The following is a 20004-nucleotide window of genomic DNA, read 5'->3' on the forward strand; positions in this document are numbered from 1 at the left end:
CAGATCATGGGTTCATTCATGCTTAGAGTTCCAATCAACCCATTTCCGAGTGGACCCGGAAAGGTTGTTGCCAAGCAGTAACTTAAAATACAGATCGGTAACCCAAACGAAGATTTGCGGGCGATCAGAGGTCAACTCTATGTTAGCTCTACGTACCCCTTCTTCATGTTCTACGCCTTGTTGTAACACGCATCACCTTGTGTTTGTTCGGATCAAAATATATGGGTATAAGTGATCTTGTGCAGTTGTGGTCAAGTCTGGATGCATTGCCAAGAATGTGTTGCAAAACATATCCCCAATATATATCTTCCTCGCCTCTTTCCGCTCCCAGCCTTCCGCAATGCTCCGCGGTCCAAAACATACCCTTCTTCCTAACCCCGAGTGTCGCCTTACCCAGCTTTCTTCTCCAAATATGCCGATCCTGTTCCAATCAGATTGGCATTGGCAGCCCGGACATCAGCACAGAAACATATTGTGAAGTCGGTAATAATCGTATCTGCAAGTGCTAAGTAAAAAGAAACATGTGATTTGCTGAGAGTTGCAAGTATAGGAGATTGTCCGGCTTGCGGAGAAAATAAAGTATTCCCTCCTATCCATAATAAGTGTCCCACTGTGCTTAATCTGAAACACTTATTATGAATCAGAGGAAGTAGTAAGTGATCAACAAATGAAAAAAAATCATTGTGTTTACTTTTTTTTTTAAGAAGAAACAATCCATTAGCTCGCCAAAGATAACAGGTTACAGGGTACATCACACTGAGCAACAACCGATACAGGGACAGACCCCTTAGCAGATCAGTCGTTTTCGACAATCTAGCATACTGAGCAATAACATGAGCTAACGAGTTGCCCTCCCGGCACACCCAACTAATTAAGAAGCCATTACAGGACACCAAAGCTCTCCTAATCTCCTGAAGCAAGAAGCAAGAGGAAGATCTGTCTACTGAGTTGGAGTTCAGGTTGTTGACAAGCTGCTGGCAATTGGATTCCAGATGCAGATTGACCCCCGGCTGCATGCAGAGGGTCTCAATTCCAAGCAGGTAGGCGGCAGTTTCAGCTTCGTTGGGGTATGAGCAGTTTACGATCTGTCCCCAAGCGGATGCGACAATCTCCCCATTACAAGTTCTGAGCACGCCACCCCACCAGGCCTCCTTGGAGTGTTCAGAAAAGCTCGCATCCATGTTGAGCTTCTGCAAGTTAGGGGCCGGAGGGCGCCATATGCCCTGCGCTGCAGACTGGATAGCAGGAGAGCAAACCGATTGAGTCAGAAGATCCGGATCAGCTACAGACTGAGCTACAGTTGAGCTGTTACACAGGTTCAGGCTATTGTATATAGCAGCGTCGCCCCCCTTGAGATTCTCATGCGCACGGGCATAGCCGCATATGAACCGGGCCGATTCCTCAATACTGGCACTGCCCTTGTTGAACAACACATCGTTTCTGTGGTGCCAAGCACGCCACCACAAGAACAACAGGTGCTGACGAGTGCTTGGGGACACCGAATCAAGCAACACCAGAACCCAGTCCTCCCCATTCTGCTTCAGTAAGTTTTCAGGAGGGATCTTCCAGTCTCATACGCTGGCGGAGGTCCCGGGCCTTGGGGCATGCCATCACAGCGTGGTAGCCTGTCTCATCACCCATACCACAAATCTCACAGGTGGGTTTGGTATTTTTGATGCGCTTGCACCTGTTAGCCTGGACTGCCAGCGAGCTTGTGGTGAGCTTCCATGCAAAAACGCGCACTTTCGGAGGAACATTACACCTCCAGATCACATCCCAAATCTTGCGATTTCCGTCAGGGCTAGAGCTTGAGCTGCCATTCCCCTCCCCCATTGATAGGTCTAGAGCCAGCATGTAGGCAGATTTCACCGTGAACATGCCCAGTTTATCAGGGAACCAAGCCAAGACATCATCATGTTGGTTCACAGGTAGCTTCAATTGGGCGATCATATCAGCATCGTGGGGGTAAAAGATACGGCGGATGAGCGGCTCATTCCAAGTGCCAGAGTCCTGGTTAATGAGATCAGAGACTCGCCTTAATCGAGAGTTCCCCATTCTGCCCGATGGACGCAGGTTTCCTCTAGGAAGCCAGTTGTGGCGCCATATGTCCACCGTGTATCCGTTTCCAATCCGTCAAAAATATCCTTTCTTCAGGAGCTTGAGACAGTGGGTGATACCTTGCCAAACCGGCGAAGCAGATTGGATGAATGTCGTATCCAGTAAATTGCCATTAGGATAGTATTTGGACTTGATCAGCCGGGCACCAAGACTGTCTGGTTTATCAAGGAGGCGCCATGCCTACTTTGCTAACAGAGCTTGATTGAACAGTGCCATATCTCGAAAACCCATACCTCCTTTGTTTTTTGGCCGAATCAATTTATCCCAAGCGATCCAGTGTATTTTTCTTCTGTTATGCTCATCCCCCCACCAAAAGTCTCTAGTAATGTGTTCCAACTCCTCACAAAGTCATTTAGAAAATTTAAAAACACTCATTGCGTACGTGGGCAGAGATTGAATTACCGACTTGATCAGTACTTCGTTGCCGCCGGCTAAGAGATATTTCTCGGACCAGTCATTAAGTCTCTTCCTTGCCTTATCTTTAACAGATTGGAACCAATCATTCTTCATGCGTCCCTCTGGGACTGGGAGTCCGAGATATTTTTCCTCGAATGCCATATTGGACACATTCAGCACGGCAGCGACAGCAGCTCCTTTGACCTGTGGCACATTTTTTCCTAGGAGAATTGAACATTTTGAAGGGCTGAGGAGTTGACCAGTACAAGATTCATAACCGTTGAGGATCCTTTTTATAATTAGAGCTTGGTCATGTCTTGCTTGAAAGAACAAAAGGCTGTCATCACCAAATAAGAGGTGCGATATGCCCAGCCCACGACGAGCAATATTTAGCACACTTAGGTTACCATTTTCAATTTCTTTCCCAAACAAACATGATAAGCCGTCGGCCACAAAAAGGAATAAGAAAGGGGGAAAGGGGGTCTCCCTGTCTTAGTCCTCTCGTCGGGCGAAAGCTTTCCAAAATATGGCCATTCACCTTCACAGCATACCTGACAGAGCGTACGCATGACATGATCCAGTTAACCCATTTGACATCGGACCCAAATTTACATAGGGCAGCTTCAAGATATCCCCAATCAACACGATCATAGGCTTAGCTTACAAGCACAAAACTTGCCGGTGTTTTCTCCATGTTGAAGTGCATGGATGCATTCGAAGTCAATGATCGCATTATCCGTAATCATTCTCCCTGGGACAAAGGCACTCTGGGAATCCGAAATTAAAACATTCAACAGCGGACGGAGGCGGTTGGCCAGGCACTTCGTCACAACCTTGTAGATCACATTGCATAAACTAATCGGGCGGAAATCCTTTAGGTACAAAGGGTTCTTGATCTTGGGGATGAGCACAATAACTGTATCGTTAACTCCATCGGGCATGGCACCTGTAACAAAAAAATTCCTCACCGCACGGATAATATCCTTCTTCACCGTGGCCCAGTGACGCTGGAAGAAACGCGCCGGGAAACCATCCGGCCCTGGGGCTTTGAGGGGCCCAATTTGGAAGAGGGCGTCGCTAATTTCTTTGTCCGTAAATTCTTTGCACAGGTCTTGATTCATGTGCCCGTCCACCTTAGCCGTAATACAGTCAATAAGAGGGCCAGGCTGTACGTTGTCATCTCTGATGAAGAGCTCTCTGAAGTACACAGTGGCCATCTCCTCGATCTCAGTCGTGTCCACAGCAACAGACCCATCAACTCTAGTCAGCTTAGTAATCTTGTTCTTTTTAACTCTCCAGGTGGCTTTGCGATGGAAAAAAGCCGTGTTGCGGTCTCCCGCGCGGATCCAGTCCCCCCGAGAGCGATGATGCCACTTAACCTCATCTTTCCCAAGCAGTTCGTCCAGTTCAGCCGATAAAGCCTTGTATCTCCTTCGGCCTTGACCATTCCGGCGTTGCACCAACTTCTGCATTTGAGCTCTCTTCTTGTCGATCATTTTTCCGATAGCGCCAATGGTGGCTCCGCTCCACACATGCAGATGCCTCATAGTCCCGTTCAGAGTAGCCGTAATAGCACCCAAATCGCCACCAGCACACTGCTGTTCCCAGGCTTTCCCCACTTCAGTCTTCACGCTCCCAGTAGGCCTCGTATCTTCTAGCAACCGAGCGGCGGCCAGTAGCAGTTTTCTTCTGCAAAGATAACAAAAGTGGACAGTGGTCCGATCTGGGAGAAACCAGGTGTTGAACTGCATACTCCGGGAACATGGCAGACCAGGCAGGATTGGCAACTGCCCTGTCTAGATGCACCCGAATATTCCTGTACCCATCTTGTTTATTGTTAAAAGTCCAATCAGCACCCACATACCCCAGGTCATGAAGGTCATAGTGGGATAGCACCTCCCTAAAATCCAACATCTGCTTTTCTCCTCTCAAATTCCATGAGATGTGTTCATGCTGCCACAAAATTTCATTAAAATCCCCAATTACCATTCAAGGTTCGGTTCTCATGGGGAAGATTCTTCTCAGAAGCTCCCACATATGGTGACAGAGGTGTTTGCGAGGTTCTCCATAAATGAAAGTACCTCTCCATTTTATTCCATTTGACTCACTGATTATTACATCGATTAAGCGATTATTGAGCAAAAGTAAATCTGCTTGCACACTTTCATCCGAGAACAAAGCGAGGCCACCCCCTTTTCCTTCCCCGGGCACCGCGATCATATGCTTGAGCCCCAGCCGCCACCTCAAGCCCTCGATCACAGAAGTTTTATTGCGAGTTTCTGAGAGGAACACGATCTTCGGTTTGTGAGTCTTGACCAGATGGAGAAGCTCTTGAACTGTCCGGGGTTGGCCGATCCCCCGGCAGTTCCAGCACAAGAGATTCATTTTTCCTGACAAGCGCTGTCGCTCGCACCCGTCAGTTTGCCAGTGGCCCTGGGACTGGTCGCCTCCAATTGCTTCTCCGAATTCCCATCGCCCTCAGGCGCTGCCGCTTGTCCCTTCCCCTCGAACTTGCCCTTCTTGCTCTCCTGTGATGCCTCCTTGCCAACCGGATACACAACACTGCTCCTTTTGCCCAGCACCTGGCCTACATCTTTCGGAGTCTGGCTTGCCTTCCTTCCAGCCGATCTGCTCTTGTACTTCTTCAGCTGTGTGTTCTTGTTTGCGGCAGCCACAGGAGCAGTAGCCCCGCCAGCGACCGACTTCGGACCTGCTTCTTTTCGTGCCTTTCTGATCGCAATTCTCACCTCTGCTCACCCAGAGACATCAGCATCAGTAGGCTCCACCCCTGGTTTCGCCCCTCCCTGACTTGAAGCCTCCTTCTTGTCACCGATGTCAACACCCACACTGAGTTTGCTAACTCCATCTACAGCCTGGATCATAGCTGCCATCAGATGGTCCGGCACGGGAATATTGCGTCGAGGGGACCCATTTCTGCCCGAGGCCCTCATGTCCTTGTTGGACATTTCCAAACTCAGCTTCCTCGCAGGCGGCGTATAGTACAGCTGCTTCTTGGTCTTCAGGTCTTCACCCGGCAGGTAGGAGCTCCGCCTATCATATATCTTGTATGGAGAGGCAGACTGTCCCACGCTGAAGCGAACCACCTTTTCTTCCTCCGGCATCACGCATGCCCGGTAATCATGACCGACGATACCACAGTAAAAGCAGAAGCGGCGGAGGCGTTCATACTTGACCTCATACCTCTTCGGGTACTTGACCTTCTTTCCCTGGATCCTCACCACAGGCTCAATGGGCTTATTGATATCATGCTCAATCCTGACACGGAGAAACTCATCCCATGCCTTGCCGCCTTTATCCGTGAAGACCATCCTCACCGGCGCAATGAGCTCCCCAATCTCTCTGCCCATCAGAACATTCATCATTGGAGGCGGCAGGTCAAAGATCCTCACCCACACCGGCATCGTGTTGATCTTCATCTCAGCCACAGACGACTCCCCGTCGTAGGCAGGACGAGGAGGACGTCCCCAAGGTAATTCCAAGGGCCACCCGCCAGCACATATAGGTAGTCCCCCTCTTGCTTGAACTCGATCAGAAACTTACTTCCTGCCAGATCCTTGTACTCCACGCCTCCTCAAAGCTGCTAGATCTCGCGCATGCGTCGAAAGAGCCTCCCAGAGCTGAAGGTGCTGGTGGTGACGTAGCGCGCTACCACAATCCACTGGCTTCCCATCTCAAGCTTCAGTTTGTCAAGGTCCACCACAAGGACCTTGGCCGGGTTTGCATCCCTAGGTCTGCGCTCAGGCGTCTCGTTGGCAAAGACGGCATCGACAACCGCCAGATGCTGCATGTCTTCCTCCTCCACATGCTCCTTGCCTTTGCGACGGACAAACTCAGATCCAGTCACACTGCCCTGGCTCTCACCGTTCACCTTAACACCGCCTGCCATGCCGTTGGGCCAGGGAGGATCTGGCGGCCTGAGAGGATTGCTTGGGGGGTGGATCTGTTGAAGGCGGAGGATGAGACGGTGTGAAGAGAGGAGTACCTGTGATCGCTATACATATGGGGGCAGGCGTGATTCCCACGAGATTAACTCCATGGCTTCCATGTTTGATGCGATCACATATCCCGTGATGGCTTCCTTCCTCATGATCTTCGAATCCGGTGCAGAACTGCATATGGCAAGAACCTCCCCAATTACCGGCGGCTCCCGTACGCCCGGCCCTGGGGGCAGCGGGCATGGTGGGATTTTCGGCGAGGAAGGTTCCGTCGCGTGCTTGGGTGAGGGGGCCCCCCCATCCATACGGCCGGCCGGGATCTTCTGAGAACTGTGTTGGAGATATGCCCTAGAGGCAATCATGTGATGATGTTATTTCCTATGTATTCATGAGTTATTGTTATTGTCCTTGAACATCATCACTGATATGTATCAATAAATACGTGATTTGTTTGTGAGACTATGTATTCTATGATGATTGTTCTAATGGTCCCTGGTCATTGAGGTTATGCAGACACATAACCTAGACTAGCAATGTGAATCAGTATGATGACTATGTTTCACAAGTCATAGGGCAAGGTGTTGCCGATTGATAGCATGGACTCGACAATGAGATTGTTGAGTCGGACAGACCCGCACTGAGACACAACGAGATGACTGTCATTTGTTAGTCTCAATTACGATGTATATGCCATTCCTAGATCTGAGGTCATCGCATGAGCTTGTGATGTGAATCGGCCTACTTAGGGATTGCCAAACGCTACTCCGTAACTGGGTGGTTATAAAGGTAGCTTTCGGGTTTGCTGAGAAGCATGCTGCGAGTCATGGTTGATCAAGATGGGATTTGCCCCTCCTGTTCAGAGAGATATCTCTGGGCCCTCTCGAGTGATAAGATTCGGAAAGCATGGCCATGCGACTTGGGTTAAGTGTTAACCCGTTCGGAAATCTGTATCACAGGAACGAGAAGAGAGTCAAGCTATCCACAAGGATGACAAGCACTCGCTTTGAGCTCGACACACATATCGTGAGGCAAAAGGAATGTTGCATATGACACATTGTATGGTTCGTCAATATACTTTGTGGTTACTTGGGAGTTGGCACGTGCTGCTAGGCGCCGCTACCAACTATCGACTTGAGTCGGTGCCAGTGGACGAGTAAGGTGTTACTCGGGCCCGCAGTCCGAGCTCGTAATCGTGTCTGACTGCCCGCGAACCTGAAGGGTCACACGCTTAAGGGGTGGGAACCGAGTTGGATCGGATTCAACTCGTATCGAGCTTAGACTCCTAACGGGTCTCAAGTGTTGAGCCCACTAGGGACGTCTATGTAAGCGGAGGAGACCAACCCGTCTAGGGTTACACCAGTCCAGACGCGAGTTAGACTCGGCCGTCACACCTCCATGCCCAAAGCCTTGCGATCGGATCTAGCAGTCCGCCGCACGGAGTTCCTCCCTGTACGTGTGGATACCTCGGAGGCGCTGCACCTGTGGCGCTTGGACGAACTGTTCGTGGGATCGGCGAGGAGGAGCAGGCTGTTCGACTACTCGGCATCGACGCGCTACATCGACTCTACTTCCGCTACGGGTCTGCGCGTCTAGTGGTAATCTCGTGATCCATTATCTACAGCATTGATCCGGGCGGAAGCGGTAGAAATTTTATTTTGTGCTAGCGTAGCATACCGCGTTCCCCAACAAACTGATCCACTCAATCATCTTTGCTCGTAATTCCGCAATCTTTGGGAGGAGATCTTCCCGGATCGGAAACAACGTTTAGATCCCCTCCTTTCATGGCCCGGGCGTGAGCCTCCCGGACACATCGGCGAAAGCTTTCCTTAGAGAGAGCCAGAACCGGGATTTCACCCCCGGTAGCATTCATAGCCATCACTGGCGCGGCCAGCGTCGGAGACGGCGCTAGGGGCGGCCTAGGGGTGGTACATCTCCGCCCACTTTTTAATCCAACTAATGAAGCGCCTTTTGGAGAAATTTTAAAAAAAAATCATTGTGTTTACATGCCTTGTAAATAGTGGAAGTGCCAAGTGTTTCACAAGATACAAGAAAAGGTTTTATGGCAGTGAGAAGGGGACCGAGGAGGATGTCACACCGTTATCATATATCACATTTAAAGACACATATGAAAATAAAGATCTGGCCTACATATTTGAGTGTGATAATAAAGGATCCTAAGGTTCTTCTTTCTGTTCCTTCTTTCTAACACCTGTGTTTGAGAGAGATCAATCATCATCATTACAATGATCAAGCTGATCAATTCTCTGCAAACGAATCAGCTAGGTAGTAAGAGCTAATTTGAACTACATGGACGATCTTTCATATCATGAAGATGCACAGAAAACCAACCAACCCTAAATCACATATCCATGGAAGCAAGCTAGCTCTGGCTACACTAGAGCACCCACTCACCTTGTGAACGAACCGCATGCCATGCCCACAGCTGGCCGGCACTCAAGACGGTGCCCACGCGGAGGCGAAAACAACGTTGTGCCCCTTCCAAGTGAGCAAGAGATCATCGTCCTCCCGCTTCATCCCCCACCCGGCGGCATGCTCGTTCAGCATCGTCCTCACCTCCCCAGCAGCCTCCTCGCCGATCCCCACGGCTCGGAACCCGGCGCCCCGCATCCTCTGCCCCCACCTGGCCCGGCCTTCCTGCCGCTCCACCCGGGCCACGCCTTCCTGCGCCAGCACGTTCTCCACCTTCCACCCGACCTCCGCCTCGTACCACCGCCGCTGCGCGCTCCCTTGCTTGGGCAGGAACGTGTCCACGGCGTCGTAGGGGATCCACAGGAAGTTGAACGCCGCCCGCAGCCGCCCCACCACGTCGCACGCCGTGAAGTCGGCGTCTTCTTCCGCTATCACCACCAGGGCTGGGTCAAGGCTCCGTAGGGACTTGAGCAGCATGGTCCGGAGCGACACCGGCTGCTGCTGCTGCGGAAGAAGGCCTGCGGTGAGTGTCGACATCACGGACCCGGCCGTCTCGTCGGGCACGGCGTGGAGCAGCATGTGGCAGTTGATTACGAGAGCTTCGCTGCAGCTGCTGGAGTCGGACACCAGCAGCTGCTGCATGCGGAGCGTGTCGAGTAAGGAAGCGAAGGCGTCGGCGGGGGACGTGCGCACCACACGGAAGTCCATGGACACGTTCCGTGACCGCGCGAAGGACACCAGCTTGGCTCCCAGCTCCTCGTAGGACGTGTCGAGCACCGGCGGCGGCGAAGAAGAAGAAGAAGAGCTAGAATTAGAGGAGACGTCGGCGACGGTGAGCCGTAGGATGGGCGGGCCCTCGGCGCGGGAGGCGAGCAAGTCGATGAGCGTGGGGATCTGCATGCAGTGCGTGGTGCTGAGGTCCACGACGTGCACCACGGGGAACCCTTCCGCTGCCTCCAGGATGGCCGCGTTGGCAGCCATGTACCCGAACCGGTGCCACGGTGTCAGGTCCACGAAGCCCGCCAGCTCGACGGCCGTGAACCGGTGCACGTCCTCGACGGCCACGGCGGCCGCCACGGCGGCGGTGACCGCCTTGCAGGCGCCCGTCCTGGAGGCGCGGGACACGAGCGCGCAGAGGAAGGCCGCCGTGAGCCGCTGGGTGGAGTCGCCGTCGGCGGGGGCGATGTTGTTGAGCACCCACAGGATCTGCTGCGTCAGCGTGGCGTCGTTGGCCTCGATGGCGCTCGCGCAGTGCACCAGCAGCTGCTCCATGCACCCCGCGCTGTTGAGGTTCCCCAGCGAGATCTTGCTGCTGGCCGTCGTTGGCGTCGTCGTCCCGGGCCACGGCCGCGGCGTGCCCACGTCGAGGAGGAGGCCTAGCCCTAGTCCATGGGCGGCGTTGTTGGGGACGTGGTGGCCGTGGTGGTGGTGGTGGTGGTGGAGAGGCGGTGCGGTTACTGCGGCATGGGTGAACTGCATCATGTAGGGGGGGCAAAACCGGGGTGGGAGGGTACAAATTCGCGACGACGAAGCAGGCAGCTAGCTAGTGATTGATTAGAAAAGAGCAAGGAGGGCAGAGCGAGTACACGTCGGGCAGTTTGAGGAGCGGATTTGGTGCTTGTACGAAGCATATATAGAGGGCTGTGCGGCGCACTTAATTGCTTTCCTTTGCTGCTAGTCGGAGCTGCACAGCTACAACTCAACTACACGTGCTTTCCAATTGGAGCTTATTTGGGAGCGCCAATCGATGGGGGGCAAACCAGTTGAGGGGGAGAATGGAGAATTCGATTCATCATAAAGTACAAGGAATATTTCAGCCACCGGGAGCAGACGATGGAACTGATCAAGGCCGGCTATTTGTAGTTAGCTAGAAATGATCTAGGGCTGGAAGAAACGGCAAGAAAACTAAATCTTTGTTTTATACACCATCCATCAAGGAGAGGGATCGAGATCTAGCTAAGCTATTGTATGCAACTAGGAGGAATCAAGATGAACAATTAGCACATGCACATAGTACGTATATATAGCGCTAGCTAGGTGGTTTGAATTCAAGGGTGAAGCTGCGGAAATTTGTGCATATGCCGATCTGAGAGAGCTTACTAGAGGAATTGGGTAGCAGTATCAAGGAAGACGGAAAGGGAGAGCTACGGGAAGGGGGAGAAGAGTTACCGGCCGGGTCACAAAGTCGCTAATTGTAGACGGAATTTTGTAGTGGTTTGTTGGATTGTTCTGGATGGACAGCTTTGTATTGGTCAATGGAGTAAATTACACAAAGGCACATCTTCAAGGGATGAGTTAAAAGAGAACTATTACAACTCAAGGGATTTTAACAAAAAAATGTGGTTTTTCTCTTGAGAAGTCGTTTGTTTTTTAGTTAGAGATAAGTCGATATGTTTGATCTTAATCCAACGATAGCAAGTGAGAGATGAGAAAATGGGGATGGCACTCAGATTTTAATCCAACGGTTCTAAAACATCGACTCAGATTTAAGGTTCATTTCTTAAAAATCAGACGACTTAGCAATATCCACGCCCAAAAAAAATTTAATTACATATATTTAATCTTGCAGATCACAACTGTCTTACACAAGACTTAACACATTTGTGTTTATGGCCGAACCATCAATTTCGAAAGAAGTCAAAGTAGCATGTATGTGGCAGGTGGTGGGACCAACTAGGTGAATGGTAATTTTGCATATGTATGAGTTTTTTTGTTACTCATTAATCTTGAAGTATGGTTTTTGTTAAAATCCCATTGAATTGTAGTTTCTTGTCGAACCAAAGGGGGCCTTCATGCAATTCACTCCAGTTTATATGGCACTTATTTTGGCCGAATCATCAATTTCGAAAGAAGTCAAAGTAGCCTATGCTATGTGGGACCAACAAGATAAATGATAAATTTGTACATGTATGAGTTTTTTTTGTTACTCGTTAATTTTGAAGTATGGTTTTTGTTAAAATCCCATAGAATTGGAGTTTTTCTTGTCACCGAAGGTGGGTCTTCATGCAATTTACTCTAGTCTATATAGCGATATACTCCACTAGTTAAGTACTCCACCTTCCAAAAGTAGACTCACAATAGTTATCAGAATTACATGTCACAATAGTTGACAAGTAACTAGCACACGCACTTCACATGGTAAATGTCACGTAATATATCTGCAAAAAAATTGTCAAGTACTCCCTCCGATCTATAATAAGTGACGCTGACTTAGTAGTACTAGAATTGTACAAAAATTGTCATGGACTATTATTTTCCAGAGGATTTGAATGGTGTCGTACAAAAATTACTGTAACTATTTTTTTTTTGTGTGTGTGAGAGAGAGATCACGGGCCATATCATGATGAAATGATTTGGTCAGTTCGGGATTGGGTCCCACATGGGACAAGCCAGAATTAGTTAAGGTCCGTTCTATATCTAATATTCTCATTGTTTGCAAAGCAGAAAACGACTCTTTGTTTTGATTTGAACTCAGACGTCCAAACTGCTTAAAACTATTCGACAGAAGAATTCCATAGGCCAGGGATGCTAACCACATTGATAGATGACAGTTGTGTCTGCATGTGTATATATATAGTCCCACCTTGAGAATTCTTAATTTGCTCTTGCAGGAATATGGTGGCATATTTCTCTGAGCAGTTCTGAGAGCTAGTTATCGCAGGAACCGTATGTCATACCAGTCCACTGATACTAACTCAATCTAATGTCAGTAGTTTTGGTGTGGTGTCGTTTTAAATTAACTTGTTGCTGCAAACTACTCCATCCGTCCAACAATAGGAGGCATATTAGGGTTTGGTTGACCAATCTTTTGATCACAAATTACTTCATGAATATGTGACTAATGTGATCAAAATCATAACCATAAACAAATATCCTTGAGTAGGAATATTATGGATATGAATCTATGTCATATAATTATATATTAATAGAGTAATATGTGGTCAAAACATTAGTCAAAGGAAATCTAATATGTTCCCTATTGTTGGACGAGGCAGTACTAACCAGACTATGGCTGCACCCTTATCTCTGGCCCACTGCAGATTTGCTGTTGTAGTGGCAGAAGATGCGCCAATACGAGTACGTACCTAGTTGCTACAACTAGCTAGACACACACATTTATTTCTGGCCCCATATATACTGATCATGAGAAGGCCCGCGGGTACTTTAAATTCGTCACACGCATGAGAGGGTGTGGTATACTGGTGTTTATTGGTGTGCTACTGCATCCTAGCTATCGTACTGTATCACGCTAACAACGGGAGGGGAGGCATGCATAATGCATGGACAGCTAGGAAGGGGAGCCTTCAGAGTTTGTATTCTCGTCGACCAGGTTAGCTCTCAGAGCGCATGCATGTAGGGCTGTCAGGCTGGATGCAAACTTCTTAAAGTTTGAAAATAAAATTGTACTCGTACATCGTTGGAATTAGATTTTTGTTGGCTGGACGCCACATCCACGCGATAGCACCACGTACGTTACGTACACCCGACGGCGCGCGCTCGGGACGCGCTGGTCCCGTTAGTTCGTGCGATCGATCCGGCCCCAAGCTCAGTTATTTGCCCCCCGATCCTGCGCGTGTCGACCGGCGGCCCACGCACCGCTTTGCACGGGCGGTGTTCAATGGAAGGAGCCAGCAGTACGCTCCGATCACCCATGATCTGCGTGATGCATTCGCATGATATATATCGAGCTAGCTGCAGTTGCAGTAACAGATCGCCCGTAGTTCCCCGTGAAACCCACCTGCATGTGCATGTGCATGGGGGATCCATGACGATGTCATTGCGACGGAGTTATCTACTGATCGGGAGATTCCCTTACCAGAGCCGGGACCACATGCCAGCCTCTCTTGTTTTCTGGGTTACCCTTGGGCTGCAGCGCCCGGGCTTTATTGTGCTGTTCCCCTCTGTTTGGCCAATTGGACCACCGAATACCGTACGTACGTGCTGTGCATGTGTAGATGACGTATGTATGTATGTGACCACGGGCAATTTAATTTCTGCTTTATAATTGTGGTAGGAGAGTGATATGGACATGCTAACCATGGATACGATCATTAGAAGTCTAATTGTTGGTGTCTCTAATAATTATAATCAGATGAATTCAATTACAAAATGTTTTCAATATGTTACTTGCAAAGAGGCGGAGCTACTATCTTGTGTAATCTTATTATGTAGGCATCTTATTGAACTTTACAAGTCCAAAGTGAAGATGAAGTGTTATACCCTGCAAAGGGAGATTCAAAGTGAAGCCTATCAAGTCTACTTTCCAACAAATCAAACGACACATGATTCGGAGCTTGCTAGAGAAAGATATCACGAATTAAAGTTGAATCCGATTCGGGTCCGAGCTGTCAGGAGACCTGAATTTGTTTTAATCACCCAGGCCGCATCCGGAGTCCAAATCAAGCAAACAAGTACTTGTTGAAAAGATAATTACAAGACCTTTCCAACGGATCTGGCCCCATCAAGAGATTCGACTCGTGCTGACCGTGGCGGACAAAACAAGCTGACGGATCTGTTTTTCTGTTTCCTAAAGAGTTGTAGTTTGTTAGGAAAGTTAGAAATAGAGTTGGATTTCGGACTCCTTATTCAAGGTGGACGAAAATATCTCTCCCTCCTCCTTTATATACCCCATGAGCCTCCCTAAGGAGCCTTGGGTTTTGTTTAGTTAAAAGTTAGCCATCGCTACTACTTCGTGTAATCGCTTGTGTCGGTTAGACCACCTGTTTTACCGCTTTCGGAATCCCAACTTATCGTCTCGTTGAGACATTGGTTTGATATAGTATATTCACAATTTTAGATTGCATCCGTTATTTATCTTGTTCTTGCTTGTTCTTCGATTGCTTGCAGGAACAAAGACCTTCGTGGTCAGGTTGATCGTGCCCCCGCGTGATCAATAACCCTTTGGAGTTGGTGTATCGATTGCTAAGGTGCTGCCTCCTAGGCCGTAGTTGGATCGTCAACGTCACCTCCTACCCAAATCGAGAGTTACCGATCTCATCGAAAGATCGGGCCACCCGCACCCGTATCAGAGAGCTTGGATTTCCATCATGCATGTGGCGAGTGAGTTTTTTTTTCTTTCCAAAAAGGATGTGAGTAGTGAGTATAGCTTGCTTGTGAGAGTCATGAACTGCTGATGGGCTTGATCAGTTTCCTAGCTAGTGGAAATTAATTTGAACAACTAATATAGTTGTCATTTTCAGAGAAAGTAAATGAGGCGATCGATCAGGCCGGGGCCAGGACTATAATTTCTGCTGGATGGTCGTTGGATGGATCACGGCACTGCTTGGAGAAGTTTTAGAGCTAAACTTCACATAGCTACTGATCTCTACACGGCACAGCGCGTGTGGAAATTTACACTAATAACCAGGTTCGTAGATTAGGAATTGCTGTAACTCGTGGTCGCACTATGCAATGGGTTTTAATTTTATTTACGTAGCTAGGACGGCTAGATTATCATTTTTTGTGTATAGCTTAGCCTCGTGGTCACACTATGTCACTGTCATGCTGAAACTCCAGAAGATTTTGTCTCGATTGAACAGTCACGGTATATATAATCACCTTGCCTGCTTACATATCAGGACAGTAAGAATGTTTGTTGATATTTTAAAATCTGAATACATTCACTAAGAATAATGCATCATGTTAGGGATTTCGAAGAGAGCTATTGGGCACACTTGTGCGTACGGACAAAATGTTTGAAATTTCAATTTACTTGAACAGACAACAACGTTTAGCACAAAGCAAACATATCATAGTACATATTTTCAGCAAAGAGAAAGCTATAGGCGCTGTGCAACCCAGAGAATTAAACTAGTAATGTGTCCTGATCACCCGAAAAGGTGATGTTGTTGGTTACTTGTCAAAGTTAATTTTCCTACATCGACTTTAGGCAGCTTCGCACGTGTCCACCTTTTAGGCTAATTAACCGCACATGCCTTTGCATTATTGCATATATACCGACAAATTAACAAATGATGCATGGATGGGCCGGGTATAGAGCTAGCTCATGTGTGTGCGTGTGTCCAAAATCCAGCAACCAAAAAGGAAGATCGATCAGAGATTAGGTCGATGGATTAAACAACATCAGAATCATATATATAGTCACGTCAGAGCAACCAGATTGTGATCGAGAGCAAGCATCCCAAATGTCCCGGTCAAACGTGGCAAAAAAGGTTGGGGACTGCTTGTTCCTGCTTGGACTTGCATGTTAAGTTGCAGCGACACCAGTACTGCAGTGCTACTCCCAGAAAAGGCGATTCAACGCCTTGATTTTGCATGTCATATGCACGCAGCCATGCATGGAAAGAAGACAAGCTAGCCTTTGTCAGTAGAAGAATCTCATGGAAAGCACATAGGGCGAAGAGGATAGGGCTAATTCCGCCTCATTATATTACTCCCAATGATGATCATGCACTTAACCAAAGTAACATACGATTCTATGACAAAAGGTACAAGGGCAAGATGACAAGCGGCTAGGCTAAGCCGTTTCAGCTTTTTCTCAAGGGGCAATTCCCTTTGTCATCCTGTTACACGAGACTGAACTAAGCTTAGCCGCTGCTGCTGCAGCAGAAAGATTAGTATACTAACTAGTTAACTGATTAGAGCATTGTTTTAGTGCAACTAGGGGATAAAGTACAGAGCATGCATGGGGACAAGCAACTAGGCTAAGGCATTTGCACTTTTCTAGGGAAATTCTCTTTAGCTCATCACTGAATCCCCACGGACACTTCGACCCAGACGCCGCAAGAAACAAGGCGTCTGTGCGCTGTGAAAGCAATGCGAGAGAGAACAACATTGGAGGTGTGTGATGTGTACTGCATGTGGTGAGGCACTTTTGCTGCTTACCTGCGGATATGCCCCAGACCATGAGGAGTCCAAAAGGGTCAAGACAAATGCTTGGGATTCTGAGCTGATGCAAAAAGGATCAGCTGGGGATGAAGGGCCATTTGTTTAGTTTGTACTTGGCACTGCGCCAGTGTGTGCGTGCCGATTCCATTCCATGGCTCTCACTCGGCCGCTAATGCAGTGATCTGTTATTCCTGTCTGTATGTGTGCATGGGTAGTTTGAAGTACCTGTACTGGCTGCAGCCTGCATGAAAGGGAATTCACTTGTTTAAGGTATATATGTCACTCAAATCTATGCGTCTTATGCGTGAGCTAGTAGCTGTCGTCGTGCTTTGGGGGGGGGGGGGGGGGGTATCTATATCCATTTGTTTGTTGTCCTATTGTATTTCTTGCAACAGAGAATTGTGACCGGAAATATTTAAGCTGGCTACTTTGTGTGTGCTGTATGACGCAACCTAAAAAAAAGCAAGATTATGCCATTTGCGATACTATATATCGAAGAGTATAACGGAAGTGGAATAATTTTATTCTGGAACTGGGTAAGTAGTAGGGGCCCTGTTCCTGGTATTTGGTAATTTGGATTGGAAACCTTCCTGGACATCTACTCGACTACTCTGGAGTCTGGAGCTTGCACTGAAAACTTTTCTGGCCATATACTCTGGAGACTGGACTGAAAATCTCTGTATGTCAGAAGGTGCACAATAAATGTTTTCTCATTAGCAGCATCCAGTATTATGCTCGACTCAGGACAGTGGATGATCGTATTTTTCTGGCAACGGAGCATTATTGGCCTTAGAAGTATCGCTATACCATCATGCTATTCTTAATCCTAGTTAGGGTTTGCAGACATTTTGAACTTGACTGTGTTTTTTCTACGGTCAGAACTCGGAAGCAGCACCAGCGAATCCTTTCTAGTACCTCTTTTTTTTTGAGCGATCTTTCTAGAACCTCTGAGCTCGGGCCAGAAAGTCGCGGGACAGATCACAACCATCCATGCTAATTTGATCAGTTAAGCTTTGGCCCAGATCTTAGTACAATTTTGTTTTGGACTCAATGTTCGGAGATACTAGGTGGGACAACTGGGCTCCGCAGCCTAGTCGCGCTGTAAGAAAGCTCCGTTCTCCGGCAAACCCTGAAAACCTATCCAAGTTGGCCAGCCCATATACATGATTTCTACCGAACTAGTGGGCCGGCCTAATAACGGGTGTTGCTCTAATGTCCATTGCTCTTTTAGCGAAGTTTTTTTTTTCGAAAAGAGGAGTCCCCGGCCTCTTCATCAATCGATGCACACAGCCATTTTTATTGCAAACAAATCAAATGTCATACAAATCACTGATCATAAATCGTGGATACAAAAATAAGCCAGCGGAAAAAGCTCAACATGGCGATCCTATGCGTCCAGCCCAGCTGAAGAAATCATGTGCGACCATCTCCAGACGGCTGCATCCAATATCGAAAAGATCCCACTGGGATGCAAGAAGCAGTTAGGTCCATAGTCGAAACCAATGGGTAGCCCGAAGGATAACCTGCAAAAAATGAGGAACTCTGTCTCTGTTGAAAACAACATCATTTCTACAGTTCCAAATAGCCCAACAGAAAGCCGAAACTCACTTCCGAATATGAGCTTTAGTTTTTTTTTTCCAACCCACTAGGCCAATTCCCGAACATATTAATAGTCGAACTCGGTGGAGGTAGATTAAAGGCAATAAAAATAATGCGCCACACAATACGAGCTAAGGGACAACAGATGAAGAGACGTTGTATAGTCTCGTCCGAATCGCAAAAACAACATTTTTAACTCCCCTTCCAATTTTGTTTAACTAGATTCTCTTTGGTCAAAATAACCTTACGGTCAACGAACCACATAAAAATCTTCAATGTTGAGGGAATTTTAAGCTTCCAAATGTATCCATAAAATCCGCATACATAGATCTTATCGTAAAAATATCTGAGGATGAGAGACTCCACACAAATCTATGCCGAAGCATTGATTTTCGCTCAAAAAAGTGAAGCATGGTTTTGTTTTTTAATTGAGAAAAGGCAAATAATCGATCGCTGGGGCAACTAGGAGCAGGATCTCCAATCTCCATGGCAGCTCTCTTTTGAACCACAGGGGCATGAAGTACCCCCTTCCATCCATAATACGGGTCTCGGTTTTGTACAAATTTGTACTAAATAGACGATAAAGAATTTCGTCAGAAAGAGTAATAAATCTGAGACATTTTTTTCCGGATCGCACGAGTAGAAAATATTTATTTTTATTGCAGATGTACTCCGTGACCTGCCTCCTTGGTGACCATGATGGTGGCTGGTGGGGCAATGAGCTAGCTCTGCAGACGCATCAGCTCTTGTCGCCGTTGACGTGCCGGAATCCGGATGCTGATCATGCACTTGGAGCACACCACGCCATGGCCGCACCGCCCGACCGCAACCCCTAATGGCTCCCTGCAGACCACGCAGAACGGGCCTTGCGCGCTGCAGGTGACCGCATCTCTGAGTTGGATGTTGACCACCGCCGGCACCGGCAATGCCGTTACCGTATAAGACTAGAAGTCTTCCCGTTGGATATTCTGGACGACTCCAAACTCATGACTAGATGTTTCCTCAACAGAAAAAAACAAAAACAAAAAACTTATAAGTACAGGGCGGAACTATCTGTTGAATCCAGTGGGCATTGGACCTTTAAGTGTATTGGATCTAATTGAACTGGGCTTACAGGACCAGAACATCTACGAGGATAAGGTCCACGGAGCCGTAGCGGCCCACGCGCGTACGCTGCTTTGGGCTGGCTTCCCTGGCTTTAGGCCAACTCCAGCGGAGCGACGCAAATTGGCTGGATCTATCCGTTTGGATGGAAACAAAACACGACCGTGGCAACGCATTCTGGTCTCAAATCTGCGTCGGATTTGCGTCCCCATGAAACGAGAAACGGAGCGTCACTCGGTCCGCGCATCCAGAGTGTCAACCCCTTTCGCATTCTAGCCACGTAGCAGTGACCCACGAGCCCCGTCCCGGTCATATTAAATGGGGACCAGTTCGTCCCCATTTCCCAACCCACCACTGTCCACTACACAAGTTCCCACCTTGCCGGTACAAAAACCTAGCCCTCCCCACTCACCGCCGATGTCGCCCCTATGGATCCGAATAAGCTCTGGCCTGCGGGCAAGCATGACTATGAGGCAGGCTCATCGTCGGGCGCGCGCAACAGGAGGTTGCTCCCGACGACGACGCCCTTCCGCCTCGCGTCGGCGAGGAGGCA

General features: G+C 48.4%; 1 protein-coding gene across 1 annotated transcript; it reads right to left on the bottom strand.

The window, feature by feature from the left end:
• Positions 1–8549: 8549 nt before the first annotated feature.
• On the bottom strand, positions 8550–11072 carry LOC100828968 (scarecrow-like protein 32). Its single transcript, XM_010237850.3, has one exon. The coding sequence runs from the start codon at positions 10380–10382 to the stop codon at positions 8925–8927; it is 1458 nt and encodes a 485-aa protein (XP_010236152.2). The 5' UTR covers positions 10383–11072; the 3' UTR covers positions 8550–8924.
• Between the last annotated feature and the right edge of the window lie 8932 nt (positions 11073–20004).

This window comes from Brachypodium distachyon, chromosome 1, assembly GCF_000005505.3.
Source record: "Brachypodium distachyon strain Bd21 chromosome 1, Brachypodium_distachyon_v3.0, whole genome shotgun sequence".
In the NCBI taxonomy this organism is placed as follows: Eukaryota; Viridiplantae; Streptophyta; class Magnoliopsida; order Poales; family Poaceae; genus Brachypodium; species Brachypodium distachyon.